The sequence below is a fragment of the Jaculus jaculus genome, chromosome 18 (assembly GCF_020740685.1).
Source record: "Jaculus jaculus isolate mJacJac1 chromosome 18, mJacJac1.mat.Y.cur, whole genome shotgun sequence".
Taxonomy (NCBI): Eukaryota; Metazoa; Chordata; class Mammalia; order Rodentia; family Dipodidae; genus Jaculus; species Jaculus jaculus.
In genome coordinates, this window is record NC_059119.1 from 12,635,461 (window position 1) to 12,656,408 (window position 20,948).

General features: G+C 56.3%; 1 protein-coding gene across 2 annotated transcripts in view; it reads left to right on the forward strand.

Annotated features, from left to right (window-relative positions):
• Unc5b (unc-5 netrin receptor B) overlaps positions 1-20,948 on the forward strand; it is an 81,718-nt gene that overhangs the window by 51,117 nt on the left and 9,653 nt on the right. The window contains exons 2-9 of one of the 2 annotated variants that reach the window (XM_004657811.2): positions 11,810-12,034; positions 14,620-14,763; positions 15,128-15,231; positions 16,703-16,883; positions 17,749-17,916; positions 18,272-18,436; positions 18,659-18,691; positions 20,707-20,901. In XM_004657811.2, coding sequence (XP_004657868.2) covers positions 11,810-12,034; positions 14,620-14,763; positions 15,128-15,231; positions 16,703-16,883; positions 17,749-17,916; positions 18,272-18,436; positions 18,659-18,691; positions 20,707-20,901 — 1,215 coding nt within the window. The remainder of the gene's footprint in view (positions 1-11,809; positions 12,035-14,619; positions 14,764-15,127; positions 15,232-16,702; positions 16,884-17,748; positions 17,917-18,271; positions 18,437-18,658; positions 18,692-20,706; positions 20,902-20,948) is intronic. The other variant, XM_045137264.1, reaches the window with a different exon arrangement.

Below are 20,948 nucleotides of genomic sequence, written 5' to 3' on the forward strand. Positions count from 1 at the left end.
CATGGCCATCTCCCTTGCCCTCTGCCGGCACTGTGAGGGAGGACCAGGTGAGCGGGCGCAGCCCTGAGCCAAGGAGGCCCTCGGGTTACATCAGCAGGTGTTAACAAGCGGGAGAGAGAAGGGACCCGCGTCCCTAAGGGCTGGTGACAGCTCCACCTGCCCGGCTTGGGTCTGTTTCATTCCCTCCTTCCAGCTTGCATCAGCCTTTTTACAGCCTCGTGTCGCGTCGTCACAGGGGCTGGAGGAGGGGGTGGGGGTGGGGGTGGAGGCCGGGCACCTGGCTGACCCTTGGTACTCCGAGTCTGTCAGTCAAGTTGTTAGTCAGAGATGGGCAGAGTGCCCCATGCTTGTTACCCCAGCACAGGAAGCAGAGGCAGGAGGATTGCTGACAAATGCAAGGCCAGTCTAGCAAATATTGGCAGGGCACCCTGGGATCCCACCAACCTTCCTTCTGGAAGCAAAAAGGAAAAATCCGTGTACACAGAGCTTCCCAGCCGGGGAGGCTTCTGTACTTGATGCGCCCCAGTAATAGCAAAGCAAATGAAAAGGGTCCCGTTTCCCAGAAGGGAAAAAAACAGAGGCCCGGAAGGAAGTGGTAGCAGTGGTGAGTCATGATTTAGTGTCTCTCAGTCCAGGTGTCTTTCAGAAGGGCGTGGGATGACAGAAAGCTGGTGGCGATGGAGAAATGCTTAGAGATGTCAGGCAGAAGGAGTCCATGTGTGACAATCAGAGGACAGCCTCAGCTCCCCGGCAGAGGAGGAGGAGAGGGCAGGGCAGCGCAAGCTCTAAGTGTAGAGTGTGTGTGTGTGTGTGTGTGTGTGTGTGCGCGCGCGCACTCGTGTGGAGGCTAGGATTGACAACAGACATCTTCCTCAATTGCTCACCATCTTAATTTGTTTTTTTTTAAAAAAATATTATTTATTTATTTACTTTAGGGAGAGAGAGAGAATGGGCATGCCAGGGTCTCTGGCCACTGCAAACACACTTCAGATGCATGTTCCACCATGTGCACCTGGCTTACATGGGTCTTGGAGAGTCAAACCTGGATCCGTGGGCTTCACAGGCAAGCGTCTTAACTGCTAAGCCATCTCTCCAGTCCTTTATTCGGTTTTAAAAAATTTATTTGTTTATTTGAGAGAGAGAGAGGGAGACTGGGCATGGCTGGGCCTTCAGCCACTGCAAACGAACTCCAGATGCATGTGCATTTGGCTTACGTGGGTCCCAGGGAATCGAATCTGGGTCCTTTGGCTTTGCAAGCAAGTGCCTTAACCACTAAGCCATCTCTCCAGCCCTCCACCTTGATTTTTGGGAGAGACTTACACTGACTCTGGAGCTCACCAGTTCAGCTGGAGTAGCTAGCCAGCAGGTCCTGGGGACCCTTCTATCCCCACCTCTCCAGTGCTGAGCAGGCGGGCGCGGTGCCCAGCTTTTACGTGGGTCCTGGGGGGTCAGCGTCAGGCCCTCATGCTTGCACAGCAAGCACATTAATAGTTGACCCAGCTCCCCAGCCCTTTGGGTATATACATTTCTGCACTGGCAGGAAGTGAGTCTGCCAGCAAGGAGACCAGGCTGCAAGCAGACCGCTCCACTGGTCTGAGAGTTGACATGTATGGATTCTTAACCTTGAGCCTTGCAGGGTCCTTCCCATTGTGGACTGAACCAGCTCCATCGTAGCCCTGGGTCTCACCACAGTCATGGCGGGGAGAAATTGAGGAAATATCTGGTGAATGAATGGGTGAGTTCCGGCTCACCCTGCCATCTCCTGATGTACCTGGCCAGCCATACCAGCCTTCCCTTTAGCCCATGGCACCTGTCCCTTCCTTTCTTCCAGCCAGCTTAGCTGACATTCCACACGCACGACCAGTTCTTTGCCACTGGGTCACCAGAGCCAAGGGCGAGCCTGTGGGGGCTGGGTGCCAGGGTACCCACATTCTAGCCCTAACCTGCTCTGTGACCTAAGGCCAGGCACTTGTCTCCTGGTCTCACATGCTCTGAGAAATCGAGCCCACAAGGCCTGTGTTCCCTGGAGTCTACAGGATCTTTGTCTCAGCCTCGTGGAAAGGGAATGGGGATGGCAGCTGCCTTCGGCAGTCCAGGTGGAAATCCATAGAGACTGGCCTTGCCACGGCCACTCAGGGATGGCTTTCTTGCCCCCCTCCCTTCTGCTCGTCTTCCTCTCTCTCAGGCTCCCTTCACAGTCGAGGGTCCTGGCACCTCCTCCTGCTTCCCATTGGGGACTCTTTCCGCCCAGAAACTGCCTACGTAGCTGGATACTGCAGCTACTCACCGGAATGTCCGTAGAAAGTTCTCGACTCCTCTCTGGTCTCAGCTCCCCGTGCCCGGTGGCAGTATGTAGAGCCTTGGCGAGGCTGGGCTGTGCTTGCCAAGCATGAGGCTGAGGCTGGCCCAACCCTGGGCTTCTCAGGGCGGCAGGTGGGGGGGGGAGGGGACGAACCACTGTCCTGTGCAGAGCCTCTCGGCCTAGGCCTCGCTTGACTTTTCCAGGGGCAAGGCCATCATTGTGCCAGCACCCAAGCCTGCAGAGCCAAGGTGATGGCAATGCTGAGCAGGCCTCCAGTGACCAGAGCACCAGTCAGGGACAGTGCACGCCACTGGACCATGCCTGCCAGATCCTGTGTAAGTGTGCGTGCGTGAGACACACATACATGGAGATGAGAGAAGGAGAGATTCAAAGTGCGTTTTGCTCCAGTCCTGAGTGAGTAGCCATGAGAGCAAAGACCAAGTAAGGCTGCTGTAGATCCCAACTCCGCTGAAGGAGCAAAAGTCACCTGGAAACGAGTCAGCTGGACGAGGTCAGACCGCACGTTTGTTTGCCGCTTGTAGATGTGTGTGTGTGATGCACATATACGTGTGTATGTGGGTGCATGCACACGCGTGTGCAGGCCAGAGATTGATGTTGGGCATCTTCCTCGGTTAGTCCCCACTTCGTTTTCTGAGGCAAGGTCTCCCCCTCGAACCCAGAGCCCACTGACTGGCCTGCTCTCGCCAGCCAGCTCACTCCAGGTGCTGGTCCATGCGGGCCACCATGCCCACCTGGCATCATGTGGGTGCTGGGGATCGGACCCGTGCGTCCTCAGGCTTGTATGTGGCAAGCACGTCATCCGCGGAGTCGTCTCCCCAAGTCGAGAGAGAGGCTGGCGAGCAACCCTAGAGAAAAACCTGTGTCCGCCATGAGCACAGCTGCATCAGCGCTTGAACAAGGGTCCCCGGCTCTCAAAGAGCTTGTGGCCTAGAGTCATGGCCTCCCAGAGCCGGATAGCTTGGGGGGCGGGGAGAAGCCGGGGCTGAGACGAAAGCGGCTGCCCCATGAATTCCTGCATGGCTGACGTGGTTGGATGGCCAGAGCTGTCTGGGTGTCATGGTAGCTGTGACCTTGGGCATGTGTTTTCACTTCTCCAAGCCTCAGTTTCTGCCTCTGTAAAATGGAGCAGTGGCACAGTCTTGTTGCATGAGTAGCATGAGTTATCGATCCCACACATGCACGTCCTTGGAGGGAGACATCTCAGGAGTGACTGACACCTTTAGGGTGCAAGCTTTTGCCCCCAGCTGGCTATCTAGGCAAGACTGCCTCCCGCGGCCTCCAGCGGAAGTGACGACATGGGGACAAATGAGTCTGGAGGGTGTGAGAAAAGTGCTGGGCAAGGGGCCTCCTTTGTTAGGAGTGACTCGGTGTCCCCCCAAGTTGGCCAATCTCCATTTGTCATCAGTAACGGCCATTGTAGCCACCTCCGATGGGGGGCCCCAGCCTGATACCCACAGCCGCCAAGAGCCAGGGCCAGATGGAGGAAGGGCTTTGTGTCCAGGGAGGGGTCCGGCCATGTGGGGTTTGTGTTTTTAAAATGTAACAATAAACGGGCTCCTGTCCTCCGGCTCTGCCCACTCCCCACCAAGCGCAGCGGCTCACAGTGAATGGGAGAGATTTTCCATGCAGTGGGAGGTCGGGCCTGTGAGAATTAGCCAGTGTCCAGGGGCTGGAGCGCCAGCCCCTGTGATTGCTGGTGATAAATGCGCCCAGCATGGGACAGCTCTGCCCGCGCCTCCCTCTGCCCCCAGCCCCCTTCTATCCCGCTCCAGCCAGCCCACAGACACATGGCTTTGCTCTGCAATAGGTAGATGGATAGATGGATGGATGCCTGGTACCGAGCTGGTACTCCCAGGCCATGGGGACAGAGGGGTGTCGAGACCCTCCCCTCAGAATCACCACAGCCTCTCACTAAGACTTACACCCTAGGTGGCAAGGTCCAGCTGAGAGAAATGACCGAATTTGTGTCCCGTTCAACATGCGCCCGTACCCCTGCCACACTGGGCCCCCATCTGGACTGTCTCTTGTCCCCGCCCTGGAGGCCAACACTGGGATCCGATCAGGCTGGGCTTTATTTATTTATTTATTTATTTATTTGAGAGCGACAGACACAGAGAGAAAGACAGAGAGAGGGAGAGAGAGAGAATGGGCACGCCAGGGCTTCCAGACTCTGCAAACGAACTCCAGACGCGTGCGCCCCCTTGTGCATCTGGTTAACGTGGGACCTGGGGAACCGAGCCTCGAACCGGGGTCCTTAGGCTTCACAGGCAAGCGCTTAACCGCTAAGCCATCTCTCCAGCCCCAGGCTGGGCTTTTAACCTGTGCGATCCTGTGCTAGTCACCTCCCTTTCTGAGCTGGTAGAACGCAGGATAGAGGACTCCAGGCCACTCAGAAAGCAAATATCAACTTCCCCGTGCTTCTGGTAAGGTGCTCAGGGGACAGCAGAACAAGGCGCCTGTGGTCCGTGATGCGGGGTCCTCACGCATGGCTCAGCTGGGGAGCACCCCCTTGCCTGCTTCCTGCCTGACTGCGTGCACCACGGTTCCCCTGCTCCGACGAGACGGTGGCCTTCGCAACAGCACCTGCAATGTTGACGGGGTAGGGACTGCTGGAGAGTGGGGAGACTGGGCTGGAGGGATGGCTTAGCAGTTAAGGCGTTTGCCTGCAAAGCCAAAGGATCTCGGTTCAACTCTCCAGGACCCACGTAAGCCAGATGCACAAGGGGGGTGCATGTGTCTCAGGAAGCCAAGATCTCCTGGTGCTGGGTGAGGATTTAAACCACTCTGGGGGGGCTGAACAGTTGCTACGCCTTCCACCCTGCGAGAGCCCCGGGTCCAGGTCACGATCGCGGAGGCGAAGTTACCCTTCCTTTGGGAGTGGTGACAAGCATGTGACACATTGGGTTTGCTGGCAGGTCCTTGTCATCCTAGCTCTTGGGAGGCTGAAGCAGGAGGGTTGAGGCCAGCCCGTGCTACGTAGTGAGCCTCTGCTTTAAGAAGAGGAAAAAAAAAAAAAATAGAATATTCGGGCCGCTGGATGGCCTGGGTGGCATGAGTGTTCATGTGTGTATGTGGCGCGGTGTGGCGTATGCATGTGTGTGCAGATGCAAGTGCGCGGAAGCCAGAGAACGCTGGCCTCTTTTTCACGCGTCCTCCTGTTTCCTTGAGTCTTACACGAAGAGGCTGACGTGGCCTCCGAGGTTAGCGTCACGGCGGCGTCCAGAACCTTGGGTTCCAGGTTGCCGCTGGCAGCACTGGCTCGGTCTGTCCCAGGGCGAGCCTGGCTGAGGCAGGCGGCAGCCGGGTGGCACTCCTGGAGGGATGTGGGTTACTGCTAAGCGAGGAATTGATGAGGGGCTTGGATGAGCAGGTGTTTAAGTCACCGCCACAGAACCCTAATTCTGACAGAAGCAAGGGAAGTTAGAAGTGAGGCTCGAATGGTGGCATTGGAAGGCCAGCCCCATCCACACCTGGTCTCGGGGCCACAAACGGGGGCTGGACTGAACCATGAGAGAAGCAGGATCTGCTATTAGGTACATTTGCTGGGTTTTTGTTTTTGTTTTTGTTTTTTTTTTTAGTGTGTACCTGGGCATTCATGAAGGCCAAAGGCCAACCTCAGGGTGTTTGTCCTATCCTTACTTTAGAAAGGGTCTTTCTAGCCAGGTGTGGAGGTGCACGCCTTTAATCCCAGCACGTGGGAGGCAGAGGTAGAAGGATCGCTGTAAATTCGAGGCCACCCTGAGGCTAAATAGTGAATCCCAGGGCAGCCTGGACTAGAGTGAGACCCTACCTCGAAAAATCAAAAAAAAGAAGAAGAAGAAAAATAAAGAAAAGAAAAGGAAAATAAAAAGTCTCTCTTGTTTCTTCTGCACTTGGGCACCAGTCTGACTGGCCAGTGAGCTTCTAGATTCTTCTGGATCCACCTCCTATCGCTAGGGAATTGAATTTGGAGGTAGCAGGCTTGCAAGCAAGTGTCTTTAACCACTAAGCCATCTCCTGCTTTTATTTGATTTTATTTTGAGAGAGAGAAGGAGAATGAATGTGGGCACACCAGGGCCTCCAGCCACTGCAAACAAACTCCAAACACTTGTGCCACCATGTGCATCTGGCTTACAAAGGTACTGGGGACTTGAACCTGGGTCCTTGGGCTTTGCAGACAAGTGCCTTAACCTGTAAGTCATCTCTCCAGCCCCTGCTTTTAAAAAAAAAATTTAGTTACTTATGTTTAAATTTTTAACCATGTAATTTATGTATTTATTAGATGCAGAGGGACAGAGGATGAGAGAGAGAGAGAGCACGGGCACACCAGGGCCTCTAGCCACTGCAAACGAACTCCAGACACATGTGCCACAATGTGCATCTGGCTAACATGGGACCTGGAGAATTGAACCTGGGTCCTTAGGCTTCACAGGCAAGTGCCTTAACCACTAAGCCATCGTCTCCAGACCCTAATTTTTGTTTTGAGACAAGGTGAACTCGCTATGTAACCAAGGATCGCCTTCAACTCCTGATCCTCCCACCTCTACCTCTGCAGGGCTGGGATAACAGAGGTGACCACCATGCCTGGCTGGTACAGTGCGGAGGATATGCCACCCTAGGCAAACACTCAGCCAGTTGAGCTCCATCCTCAGTCCAGAGCATTTGCTTGATAAAGGACACAGGAGTCTGTGAGTCCACGTTCACATGGGGACAGGTTTCTCACGAGGGACCCGTGAGTCTCGGTACTGTCCTTGCTGACCACCCACAATGGACAGTGTCCTCTCTGCACACTTTATCTGGGCCTGGCTATAGAGGCAGCTCAGACCCACTACTAGAAAAAGCGGCTTGCTATGGGCAGCTTTTTAGCTTTTTAGCCAAGTCACCTCCCTGGGGAGCTCTTTTGGAAGGAAAGGTAGAGTACCTCACTCAGGGCTTTGATTCACAGACTGTGTGCCAAAGTCATGCCAGGGCGCTGTGGAATATTTCTGAATCTGTGGTGGTCGTTGCGGGGGGTGGGGGAGGTGGCGGGCAACAACAATACCAGAAAATGTCAGCTTACTATCTCTAGGTAGCACTCTTATCTTTGCAAAGCTGGGATCTGGGCCCTTGGGAGTGTGTGTACCCTGTGCCAAATTGATGAAGGTGTCCACTGTGGTTTGAGAAAGTGTGTAGTGCCCAGCAGGCACATACACTCCCCAACCCTGTTTTCTAAGCCACTGTGGCAGTCCAGGAATGGAGTAAAAACATTCTCAAGCCAGGCGTGGTGGCGCACGCCTTTAATCTCAACACTCGGGAGGCAGAGGTAGGAGGATCGCCGTGAGTTCGAGGCCAGCCTGAGACTCCATAGTGAATTCCAGGTCAGCCTGGGCTAGAGTGAGACCCTACCTCGAAAAACCAAGAAAAGAAAATTCTCTTTTTGTCTCCTTTTTAATTGTCACACAAAGCCAGGGGCCTCCGTGTAGCATTTTCATACACTCCCACCCCCAGTGGTCTCCACTTTCATGCCCCATGCATTCCTTCATGCTCCCCGCTCCCTCCTCAAGCACCCCTTCTCCACCTCTCGTGGTCCCCTTTCTAATCTCATGACCTTTACCTACTCTCGCTCCCTCATAAAAATACACCTGTATAAAAATGAGAAGCTGGATCCACATATGGGAGAGAACGTGTAGTGTACCTTTGTGAGCTTAGATTACCTAGTAACTATCATCAGTTCCTGATCCAGACCACTTCCCTGTAACTTTCATAACTTCCTTTCCCCTGTGGGGTGCGTAACGTCCCACTGTGCATAGAGACCATATTTTCATGATCTGCTTGTCTGTGGATGGACATCTAGCCTGCTTCCGTTTCCTAGATACGCTAAGTATTTTTCCAAGTGGCTACTAAGTTTCTAGGATATCAATACTCAGGGAATCCCTTGACTCTTCACTACACACTAAATTTCTAAGTGTTGAGAATTATTTAGGAGACCTCGAGGTACCATAAAAACAAAATGACTGAGCTACTGACGAGAGTTCTGGGTCTGTGGGGGCGGGGGAAGGCTCACTGAGAAGGCGTCTGCTATGCAAGCCTGTTGACAGTAACCTGGCTCCCCAGAACGCATGGAAAGTAAAACTGGGTGTGCAGCGCGGCTGTCTTTCATCCCGAAGGGAGGCGGAGACAGACAGGGGAATCCCGAAGCCAACCAGGATGGCAGACAACAAAAGGGCAGGACTCAAAACAAGGCCGGAGGCGAGGACTGGCCTCTCACTGCGCCGCACAGCACGCGCTCGCGCACATTGGCACACGCAACATTAAAGGCTGAGCTGCTGTGTTGAGGGTCACCAAGGGGCGTACTGAAGGGCCAGGGGTCATTCTCCGAACAGGGTCAGGTGGGAGAGCCCCCTGCATCAGAGCGTGGCACCACGGCCTCACTGTTCACCCTTGGGGCACGCCTTTAATCCCAGCACTCGGGAGGCAGAGGTAGGAGGATCACCGTGAGTTCGAGGCCACCCTGAGACTACCTAGTGCATTCCAGGTCAGCCTGGGCTAGAGTGAGACCCCACCGCAAAAAAAAAAAAGAGTGCCAGGCTCCTGGGGCTGAGATCCAGATACCTGGTCACCTCCCAACTCGGGTGTGGAGAGCCTACATCTGGCCCCTGGAGCCCACGGCGCCCTTCCCAGGTTTGCTGCCCACGCCCAGTGAGGACCACCTTCCGCCTCCTCGGCTTTGAAAGGGAAACCCTATCCAGTGCACACTCACCGGTGCTTTGATGAGAGAGGGCACCAACTATAGGGCCCTGGCCAGTGCCAGGGTGCCCATAGGCTTCTCCTGTATGGGCACACCCTCTCAGCATCATGGAACCGTGACAGCCTTGGCGTGAGCAGTCCTGGGCATCGCCTCAGATGCCAGAGTCCGCTTCTTGTGTCTGCCTCTTGCTACCTGTGTGACCTTGGGCAAGTTGCTTAGTCTTTTGGAACTGTAATGAGGGAAATGGGGGTCCTGGGGTGCTTCCTGGAACCCTAAGCCCTGAGTTCATGTCTGCAGACTAACTAAAGAATTGGCAATTCCAGATTCAAGAGTATGATTTTTGTTTTGTTTTGTTTTTTTTTGTTTTTCGAGGTAAGGTCTCACTCTAGCCCAGGCTGACCTGGAATTCACTATGGAGTCTCAGGGTGGCCTTGAACTCACGGCCATCCTCCTACCTCTGCCTCCCGAGTGCTGGGATTAAAGGCATGTGCCACCACGCCCGGCTGGGAATGATTTTTAAAATACATTTTATTCAGCTTTTACAGAGGAGTGCTAAAAGGGGCAGGCTGAAGGCTGAAAGGTAAGGGGAAATAAACTGGGGAGAAGAGAAGTGTACCACGTGGAGCCCAAAAGCCCATGTGGTAGCTCAGGAGTCCGTGTGACCAGGCAGATTAAAAAAAAAAAAAAAAGCATAGAAAGAAAAGAGAAAAGAAAGTTCAAGGAGCTCCTGCCATGTGGGGAGCTGGAGGGGATAAAGAGCCCACGTGTAGAATAAGGGCTGGGGGTCTCTCCCAGCTGGGCCTACTAAGGCGTAGGCCAAGGGAAAAAGTCACCCACAGCTGGAAGGTCCCAAGTGATCAGAGAGCGAGAGCCTGCCCTCCCCTTGCAAAGGTATTCATAACCTTAGGGTGGTGGGCTGTCTTTGGGCCCAGGTGAACCAGAGGGCCAGCTGGTTTGGTTAGGGCTAGGGGCTGTCTCAGAAGAGATCAGCTTAACTTGACCAACCACAGCATTTAAAGCCTATGAAAGACCTCCCTCCCAGAAGGGGTCCTGACTTTGTGGAAAAACAGTTCTTTGGAACTAGGCAAGAGATAAGAAAAACTTTCCTGCCCTTTTTAGCTTCAGGGGCCCAGTCACCCTAACTCTACCCCCCACTCAGAACCTCAGTTTCCCCTCTATAAAATGGGGACTATCAGAACATGCCTACAGCGTAGTTGACAGAATTAGATAAATCCACATTTCAGCCGATGTTTGATGGGCATTTGTTCCCACTTGAGCTCAGCTGTAAGTACCTACTTGGTGCCAGATCCCCTTCTGGGCCTTCATGCCAACCTTAAAGGAGCTGAGAGGGGATAAATGCTCTCCTCCCTGTCCTCAGGAATGGAGGAGACGGAGCAGAAGTCAGGTCCTCTCTTGGGGACACATAGAACATGCTGGAAGAACTGGTTTGACATCCTTTAGCTGGCTTCCCCTTCATCCCCAGGCTGGTGGATCTGTCTCTTTTTCTTTTCTTAAATATTTTATTTATTTATTTTGAGAGAGAGAAAGAGGCAGAGAGAGAGAGAGAGAGAATGGGCTCACCAGGGCCTCTAGCTACTGCAAACTCCAGACTCATGCGCCACCTGTGCATCTGGCTTAAATAGGTGCTGGGGACTCGACCCTGTGTCTTTAGGCTTTGCAGGCAAACACTGTAACTGCTAAGCCATCTCTCCAGCTCCTGTCCTTTTCTTTTTCATACACATACATCAAGAGCAGCCTGGAGCCAGCTGTTGCCCCCCTCCTGCGCCTAGAGGCCACCCCAGTTCTTAGCAGGGTTTCTTGGTCCACACAGAGAAAATGCAGTCAGGAATGGTTATTCATTCTGCCCTGGGGAAGCCATGTACCCCCCCCCCCAGCCCCTAGGGGGCTTCCTCAGGACCACATCCAGCCTCTGGACCCAGGAAACAAGTCCCGATCCCCACCGAGCCCGCCAGTACCCCTGGGTGAAGACAAGCGCATGGCTGGAAGGAGGGCCCCCACAGACATGCCACCCCTACAGCCTAATTCCTCTTCCTCTGGAGCCATCAGACTTGCCCCCCCATGGCTTGTCCCCAGACACCTGATTGTTCAGCATTTGGTACTGCAAAGCTAATTTTCCTAAGTGACTTGTGACCAGTCGCCCGCGTGGCCTGCTTTCCTCCCTTCCTGTATGTGCCACCTCCCGAGGTGCTGTTCTTTCCGCGGACAGAAGCGGCCGTCGTCCCACTGGGCCACGTGAGGGAGCCACGGGGCGATGGCTCCCTGAGGCTTCACTGAGGGTGGGGGCCCGGGCAAGAGGCAGAAAGAGGACAGTCAGAGCTCCCGGGGCCTGGCTCCGCCATCCACCCCAGCCCACCCCACACCCCAAAGGCCCTGGCCGCCTCTCCATGTGGCCAGCTTGGCTGGGTCTGCAAAGGTCAGCGGTGGCCCAGGGGCATTGCTGGTCCAGTTTGCGCTCCAGCCTTGGCCTCTTGCGGAGAGTGGCATCTCCCCGGGAGACCAGAGCGAGGCTGGGCAGGGCCAGAGTGGGGGACTCCGGGAGGCCTGGAGAGCAGATTTCCCCCCTCCCTTGTCTTGTTCCTTGCATTACCCACCCCCACCGTGCTCCCCAACTTCTCTAGCCAGAAGGAAACAATCACCCATATCCCAGAGCAGGATCGGTTGGGGGGTGGGGTGTGTGTGTGGAACGGATCGCCCTGGTGGCAAAGTGGGTCTGAGACGTAAGATGCCAGCCCGTGCCTCATGGGCCCCGCTCTCTGCAGGTACGGGGACGGGCGGCCAGGTGCTCCCGGACTCCTTCCCCTCGGCGCCCGCCGAGCCGCTGCCACACTTCCTGCTCGAGCCGCAGGACGCCTACATCGTGAAGAACAAGGCCGTGGAGCTGCGCTGCCGCGCCTTCCCCGCCACGCAGATCTACTTCAAGTGTAACGGGGAGTGGGTCAGCCAGAGCGACCACGTCACGCAGGAAAGCGTGGACGAGGCCACAGGTGAGGCCACCCCCGCCCAGCCACCCCCCCCCCCCCCCGCCGTCCTGGGCCTGGGCCCCCTCTGCAGTTGTTCACCTTCAGGAGCATCTCCCAGCCTGACCTTGAGTGGCCAGGGCCACTGCTCTCAGCAGCACTGAAACGCTCCATGCATATCAGGGCACGTGTTTCTGTTGGGAGCTAGGACTGCCCCCCAGATCCTCTCACCCCGCTGTCAGTCTCCTGGCTTAGCAAAGTTTGGCCTCCATCCCGGGACACCAAATCCAAGTTCAGTGCCGGTGGCTGTAACTTTCTGTAAGTGGAAGGGGACACTTTCCCCTTCACGCCTGGCGAGACCTTTCCTTTACAGAAATAAGGTGTGTTCTGTACGAGACAAAAAGGGTTTGTATAGGGTTCTCCCTTGTCTGTATGCTTGGGACCTGAACTGTCTCAGATTTCAGAGGGTTTTCTTTGGATTTTAGATTTGCCCAGACTTTACCAAAATGCAACATTCCAGGTGTGAAACTTTCAGAGCATCACGTCTGCATTCAGAGAACTAAAGGTTTTGGGGGGGAAATCTGGTGGCCGCAGGCTCATGACCTCAGGAAGCTAAGGCAGGAGGATCACGAGTTCAAGGCCAGCTTCGGCTACGTAGGAAGATAATATCTTAAAACAAAAAAAAAAAAAAAAAGCAAGAAAGGACTGGAGATATAATTTAGCTGTGTGGTGGAGCTCTTGCCAGAGGCCCTGGGTTCCCTAGCATGGCTCGTTAAAAATAAATAAATAAAAATAAGCTGGGCCTGTTGGTGCACGCCTTTAATCCCAGCACTTGGGAGGCAGAGGTAGGTGGATTGCCATGAGTTCGAGGCCACTCTGACACTACATAGTGAATTCCAGGTCAGCCTGGAAAATAAATAAATAAATAAATAATAAAAATGAAGTTTCAGTTTAGGGAACAATTTGGATTGTATTGGGATGCTTAGCCATGTAGTATCCCATAACCAAATATGTGGTGCTTGGATACAGCCCAGACCCTGAGGGACAAAATGACTAGACCCCGGGGACGGGAAGCGAAGCCAGAGGCCTCCCCTGTGAGGTGTAGCCCACCCTGGTCCCAGCAGAGACCAGCCAGCTCTCCACATCTCCCGTGTGTCAGCCTGGCTCGGCGGCCGTTGTCACCGGTCCTCTCCCCAGTGCAGGAGCCACGGGGTCACATGCCTTTCCCAGAGCATGGAGCAGGGAAGGGTCTGCCCGCAGATGGCCTCTGACAGTGGGGAGCCCCCCGGCCCCAGGCCCTTCATCCCTCCCCTTCCTAACCCTATATGCCTGTCTTCCTTTTCTTTTCCTCTCCCCCCCTCTCGGCCTCTGACTCTGTCTTCCCCAACGTGTACTCTCACTCTCCCTTCTGCTGCCTTAATTTCTGTTTTGCCCTAATAAGCTTGGATTTCAGATCCACCCAGACATAAAGCCACACCTCAGATGGCGGCGCCTACCAACAGCGCTCCTAACAGTAGCTCCAGTGGCTGACATTGCATATATTAGCACCGTGCCAAGGCTTTAAAAATAATTAAGGGATTTAAAACTCCCATCCTCACCCAAAACCTGAACATAAAATTTGAAGAAAAAAAAAAACCAACGTGATGGTGTCTGCCTGTAATCCCAGCACTTGGGATGCCGAGTCAGGAAGGCCAGCCCAGGCTGCAGAGGGAGACCCCCCCATCTCACCAAAAACAGAACAGTCCAACTCACCACCCACGGGACCTCACTGCGGCTGCGTGACTGTGGGGAAACCACACAACCTCTCTGACCCTGCCCCCCTGGCTTTTCTTGGCTTCTTCCTCGTTTAGCCCACAACCAGGCCTTCCCTCTCTGTCCCAGGAGCCCCCTCGGTCACGGCCAGCGGAACATTCCAGACACTATGGGACATCATGCCTGCTAGGGCCCTCAGAGGGTGATCGGTGGTTGCCGGTCATAGCAACAGCACAGCTCTCGCCCCTGCTGCCAGGGACACACAGAGCCTGCAAAGCCCTAGGAACGGAGCCTCCTGTCCCCATCAGCCACACACAGTGACAGGGTTCCCTCAGGCCATGCAGCATAGAGGGAACAGCTGTGGCTAGGACAGGAGGGACAGGCTCATCCCCAGCTCCTGCCTGGACTAGCAGGCATCCCAGCCCACTGGTAACTGGGAGCACTTTGGACCTGGAAGGGAGTCGAGGAGAGTTCCTGGCAGGAGACAGATACGCAATGCCCTGTGGCTACAGGAGTTGGGCAAGGAAGCATCTAGACTGGACGGTTACACACTGAGGCTGCCTGCCGTGGGTATAGCCGCAGAATCGCCGGGGCTTGGGGGGCTGCAGACCACTGGGGGGCCCCTGGGTCTTCTTGCTGAGACGTCTTGTCCCCCACACACCAGCTCCTAATTGGCAAGTGGGCCGGAGGGGACCGAGCCTTAGCCCGCAGGGCGGCTGTTGGGGACAGGGAGTGGCAGCAGAAACAAGCAGCGAGTCTTCACAAGAGCCACGGGCCCAGGGTGGAAGAGAGGCGGGCAGTCCTGTGTCCCCCATGCTCCCCTTTCCCTATCCCTGACGACCCCCTCTTCCTCCTCCCAGGCCTGCGGGTGCGAGAGGTGCAGATCGAGGTGTCTCGGCAGCAGGTGGAGGAGCTCTTTGGGTTGGAGGACTACTGGTGCCAATGTGTGGCCTGGAGCTCCGCGGGCACCACCAAGAGTCACAGGGCCTACGTCCGCATAGCCTGTATGCCACTCTCATGTCTCCTCTGTCCCCAACGCCCACCCCCGCCCCCACCAACCACCACCCCAGTGCCCATCTCCTGCTCTGTGGGTGCCAGGAAGGGAGGTCCACTATAGGGACATCAGTCCTGCAGCTCCTTGACCCAGAAAATCCTGACCATGTCCGGGCTTCCTCACCCCGGCTAGCCTGCTCTTTGCCTGGGGTCCCAGAGTCAGGGAGGGGCCCCAGTGCCCCTAGCTTCCACGCGTGAATGGGAAGGCAACCTGTGAACCCGTCCCTTGGCTCTCACTGCCCCCTGGTGGTCACGTCCGAGCACTTCAGTTGTCTGCCGCCCCAGCCCACTGACCCACCCGCTCGCTCCTCCCAGACCTGCGCAAGAACTTTGACCAGGAGCCGCTGGGGAAGGAAGTGCCCCTGGACCACGAGGTGCTGCTGCAGTGCCGCCCACCGGAGGGGGTGCCTGTGGCCGAGGTGAGTGGGTCGCGGGGAATGCCCCAAGGGCCAGGACGTCTACCCTGAGTCACCGTAGCACTGCCTCGAGGCCCCTCGTGACGCGGAGGGGGAGAGCGAGGCTCAGGATGACCCACCTGGGCGTCCATGGCCCTGCCACCTCTGCAAACCCTAGCACACGCCAGGCCCTCCACGGGTGACATTGGGGGCACCCAGGGCTCTTGGGCAAGCCCCTGGCCCAGCCCCCCAACATGTCCTTCCTCACTTGCAACCCAGGGCCCAGCCTTGTGAGTGCCATCGGCTGTTAGTATGTGCCCAGAGTCCACCCACCCCATCAGCTGGCAACCCCTGCCCTTCACTGCGGCCGCCCAGCAGTGTGTACTTAGTCCTCCTCGGGGCCGGGCGTACTTCCCGTCCTTACTCCTGGTCCTGGACTAGTGGTCCTGGAAGTCACGGTCCTTCTACCCGAGACCCAGCCCATCCAACCCCTAAGTCTTACCGATTGCTCTGTCCACGCTTTCCTGGACCACAGGTGCCATGGACACCTGGGTGGTAGCTGCCACCTGGGCATCCTGACCTCCGCAGCAGCCCTGTAGGATGGGCAGGGCCAGCCTCAGAGCACGGAGATGGTGCTGGGAGGGCGGGGTAGCCAGTCATGAGCGGCAGAAGTGAGATTTGAACCCAGGGCCCTGCTCCGAGCTGCTGCTAAAGTTTGCGCTTATGAGGGGCATGAACTGGCAGCCTGGGCTTGCTTGTTACTTCCTGTTAGCCAGGCATGCCACCTTCACCCCAACCCTGTAGAGTGGGTGCTGTTTGGTTGGCAGAGCTGAAGTACTTGGTCTCCCAAGCTTGTCCAGCTGATAACTTGTTTGTTCGTTCTTTCTTTCTTTCTTTTCCTCCCTTCCTCCCTTCCTTCCTTCCTTCCTTCCTTCCTTCCTTCTTTCTTTCTTTGAGGCAAACCCAACCGACTTCCTTTTTTTTCCTTTTAATGTGAGAGTGAGAGAATTAGTGTGCCAGGGAGGGCCTCCAGCCACTGCCGTCAAACTCCAGACGTGTGTGTCCCCTTGTGTGCACGTGCAACCTTACATGCTTGCGTCACGCGTGGAGCGCCTTAACCACTAAGCCATCTCTCCAGCCTGATAACTGCTACTTTCCATTGCGCTGCAGGCCTAGGGAGGTTCTGCCTCACCTTCTTTTTTCTTTTTCTTTCTTTCTTTTTTATTTTATTTTTTTTTTTTTTGAGGTAGGGTCTCACTCTAGCCCAGGCTGACCTGGAATTCACTATGGAGTCTCAGGGTGGCCTCGAACTCACGGCGATCCTACTACCTCTGCCTCCCGAGTGCCGTGCACTGCCTCACCTTCTCACTGCCCAGTGTGGGCCTGGATGGGACCACCATTCTGGGCACCTTGGATCCCTCTTGCCCTCTGCAGGGGGCCCATTCCCGGGGCCAGCAGGCTGACTGGCCCTCACTGCCGTCCCCCGACTCCACAGGTGGAATGGCTCAAGAATGAGGATGTCATCGACCCCACCCAGGACACCAACTTCCTTCTCACCATCGACCACAACCTCATCATTCGCCAGGCTCGACTGTCAGACACGGCCAACTACACCTGCGTGGCCAAGAACATCGTGGCTAAGCGCCGGAGCACCACAGCCACCGTCATCGTCTTCGGTATGGGCCAGGCGCGCTCGCCGCCGTGGTCACCCTCGGATGCTCTGGCAGGAGGGAGGAGAGGCCACTCACCCTACCTGCCAGGAGGTCAGCGGGCACCCAGAAATGGTAGGGAGAGGTAGCCAGAGGTGAAGGTCAATTGACCGAGGTCACACATGCAAGATAAATAGCCCAGTTTGTCACTCATGGGTCTCTAGCCAAGAGTATTTACCACTCCTTAAGGCCCCTTATTGGCCATTTTTCTTCCTCTTCCTCTTCTTCTTCTTCTTCTTTTTTTATGGTAAGGTCTTGCTCTAGCCTGGGCTGACCTGGAATTCACTAGGCAGTCTCAGGGTGGCCTCAAACTCTCAACCATCCTCCTACCTCAGCCTCCCGAGCACTGGGATTAAAGGTGTGCACCACCACACCCGGCCCTTAGCCATCTTTGTAAAGAAGACTCAGTTCTCCTGGGGTCAGAGTCGAAGGCCAGGCACCTGTCAGATCGCCACACCCAAGCCTGTATCCCAGAAGAGTTAGAGATACTGCCCAGACTGTTTCCCGGGGCCTCAGAGGTCACAGGGTAAGAGCCATTGCTGAAGTGACTGGAATGTTCTATCCTGGGATCTAGTCCCAAATCCAGTCCCGGATGCTTTGTTGTACACCAGATAACCCTGAGATACCCGTCAGGACGTTGGTCACTACGCTGTGGGTCAGGGACGAGAAAGTGACCTCCCAGGTCTTCTCAGACACCAACAGTGGTATCTCGAGTACCCAGCCTTGCAGGCAAGGGGTTCTAACCAAGATGGTCAGGCCAGAAAACGTGGGCCTGGGGGACCTCGGGTGGCCCGGGTCCACGCCAACCACGGCATGGCTGCTCCCTGTACAGTGAACGGAGGCTGGTCCAGCTGGGCAGAGTGGTCGCCCTGCTCCAACCGCTGTGGACGAGGCTGGCAGAAGCGCACACGGACCTGCACCAACCCGGCTCCCCTTAACGGAGGTGCCTTCTGTGAGGGCCAGGCCTTCCAGAAGACAGCCTGTACCACTGTGTGCCCAGGTAGAGACTGCTGGCCGGGACGGGGGGGGGGGCATCCTGCCGCGCCCAGACCCTCCTCCTACGGGACGTGTTCAGAACTGAGACGGGATTCCCAACACAGCGAGGCAGTGTGACGGCGTATGCCCACCTGCCCCACCCACCTTGTCCACCTGACCACCCTCTGGTGGTGCTTGGGTGACCACGTGCTGGGTGTGCGGTGCTCTGTCTGTGCCAATGACCTGGCACGTCCTTTGGTGGACTCTGCTCGCCAGCCCCGGGCTGTCTGGGCGCGGCGTGGGTTTCCCGGGGTGTGCGCGTTGGTGCTCCGTGACGTTCCACGCGCGTCAACGCGGCCGTGCGCGCTGTGCTTTGGCAGTGGACGGCGCGTGGACCGAGTGGAGCAAGTGGTCGGCCTGCAGCACCGAGTGCGCGCACTGGCGCAGCCGCGAGTGCATGGCGCCCCCGCCGCAGAACGGGGGCCGGGACTGCAGCGGGGCGCTGCTCGACTCCAAGAACTGCACGGACGGGCTGTGCATGCAGAGTGAGTGCTCAGGCAGCTGGGGGAGGGGGAGGCCTAGGGGAGGGGGCTCTGGAGCCAGGTGAGGGAGCCCCCATGCCCCAGCCCCAGTCGAACAGTCCAACCCACAGGGCCTCCGTTCATCCCCCTCCTCCATCATCTCATCCGTGCCATGTCCCCATCACCCTGTCTGCCATCCTTTGCTCACCACCTGTGTCGTTGTCTTCCCTTTATTTCCCTCGACAGATAAGAGAACTCTAAGCGATCCTAAAAACCACCGTAAGTCCCGCTTCGTGGCTGTCTCTTTCCTCTGGGGATCCCTGGCTCTCTTTGGCTGGGTTTTATTTTTTTTTTTTTCCCCTGGGTGTGGGCACAGAGCTGGGAAAGTTGACGCTATCCCTCCTCCCCCATGCCCACCCTCATGGGATCCCTGCATTCCATGAGGCATGTGGTCAAGGCCCTTGGTTTACAAGCTCTTGGATGCCCTGTGACCCTCCTTTTGAGGCAAGAAACTGAATATTGGAGAAAAGAAGGGAATGGCCCAAGGAGCAAGCCAGGACGTAGCTGAACCACATATTTTTGTGGCCCTTCTTTCTGGGATAAGTGCAGAGGGACAGTACCATGCCCGTCTATAGCTGTGTCCCAGACTTACCCTCAGCAGCTGGGTTGGGTCATTTGTAGTGCCCGCTGCCCTGCGCCAGCTCCCTGGAGGCTAGTCTCCAGCCCCAAGGGGCCATGCTGCCAATGCAGCAGTATCAGCGCAACACAGCCTCTCCCCACACAGCCTGAGGTCATTAAAGCACAATTTCCAGATCATTCTAGAGCCGTAAAATCAGCATTGAGGCCCAGCTCAATGCAGGGGAGAAGCTGGTGGCTGATGGGAGTGTGAATCTTAGGAAGGGCGGGTAGCCCCACATGAGCGAGGGTGTTAATGTGCAGAGCCCAGCTGGGGAAACCCACATCCTGCGGGGCCAGGAGCCGCTGGAGAGGTGGGGAGCCCGAGGGCCTGCCCGGGTAGCAGCCCCAGTGGGGGACATCCAGGGAGAGAGTTAGAAGGACAAGAAATGTCACCGACACCCAAGGTGGGAAGTCACGGCCGTCTGTGCTGGAAAGCTTGGGCTGACCCCCCCCCCCCACAAAGGTGTGCAGAACTAAGTTGGGAAAGCAGGCTTCTACTCGGAGAGCTCCCCAGGGCGACAGAGAGAGAGAGCGAGAGAGAGAATAGACGGGTACTTCCATCTTGATGGCCACCGTCTTGGCTCGGCCTGAGCCGGCCGCTGTAGCCATTAGCCCCAGGCAGCTGTATAAACTATCTCGCTTCATTCAAACTCAGTCCGTTTATAAGCCCCGCTCCCTGGTTGTAGCAGCTACCTTTCAGCGTCCAGTAGCCCCCGGAGGGTAGGCGCACATGGGATCATGTAAGAGAACGCTCCCACGCTCACAGAAAGTCCTGCCCGGCTGGGAGTAGCTATTCTCAGCTGTGGCCACCCCCTGCGGGAGGGCGGTCTAGCCCTGGGTAGTTTCTCCCAACTCCATCCATCCATCTCACCGCCTCTCCATCCACCGTGGCCTTTCCTCTTACCCCACGCCGCCCGCCGCCTCCACTTCTCACCCTCAGCAGAGAATGGGGACATGCCTGGGGAAGCTACTTAGGAAAGACTTGGGTTGCTGGGCGTGGTGACGCACGCCTTTAATCCCAGCACTCGGGAGGCAGAGGTAGGAGGATCACCGTGAGTTCGAGGTCACCCTGAGACTACATAGTGAATTCCAGGGCAGCCTGGGCTAGAGTGAGACCCTACCTCAAAACAAACAAATAATGTTAGCTGGGTGTGGTGGCGCACGCCTTTAATCCCAGCACTTGGGAGGCAGAGGTAGGGGGATCATTGTGAGTTCGAGGCCACTCTGAGACTACATAGTGAGTCCAGGTAAGCCTGGACTAGAGTGAGACCCTACCTCGAAAAAAAAAGAAAAAGGAAAAGAAAAGAAAAAGGAAAAGAAAAGTCTTGGGGGAAGTTGAGGCCTTCGGCCCATAGGGAAGTCGCTGTGGACTGACTGAGTGAGGTTCTGTCTCTTAAACCTCAGCTCCCACAGGAATTGTGTGGTGGCTCTGAGCCAGGACTAGACCTGTTTATTATGTCACCCCAATACACAGCAGGAGGGGGGCAGCCCGCCGGGGGTCTCACTGACGGACAGACTGACAGCAGAGGGGTCTGAAAGCCACCCGAGACCACGAGCCTGTCAGGACAGACCTCAGCCTGTCCCCAAGCCCCTCACGTGACCCCCCTGCCCGGCAGTTGCGGAGGCCTCGGGAGACGTGGCGCTGTACGCGGGCCTCGTGGTGGCCGTCTTCGTGGTCGTCGCTGTCCTCATGGCCGTGGGGGTGGTCGTGTACCGCCGCAACTGCCACGACTTTGACACCGACATCACCGACTCCTCGGCCGCCCTCACTGGTGGCTTCCACCCCGTCAACTTCAAGACTGTGAGGCCCAGTAAGGACCCAAGGGCGCCTGGGGTGTGGCATGGTTGGGACCCGAGG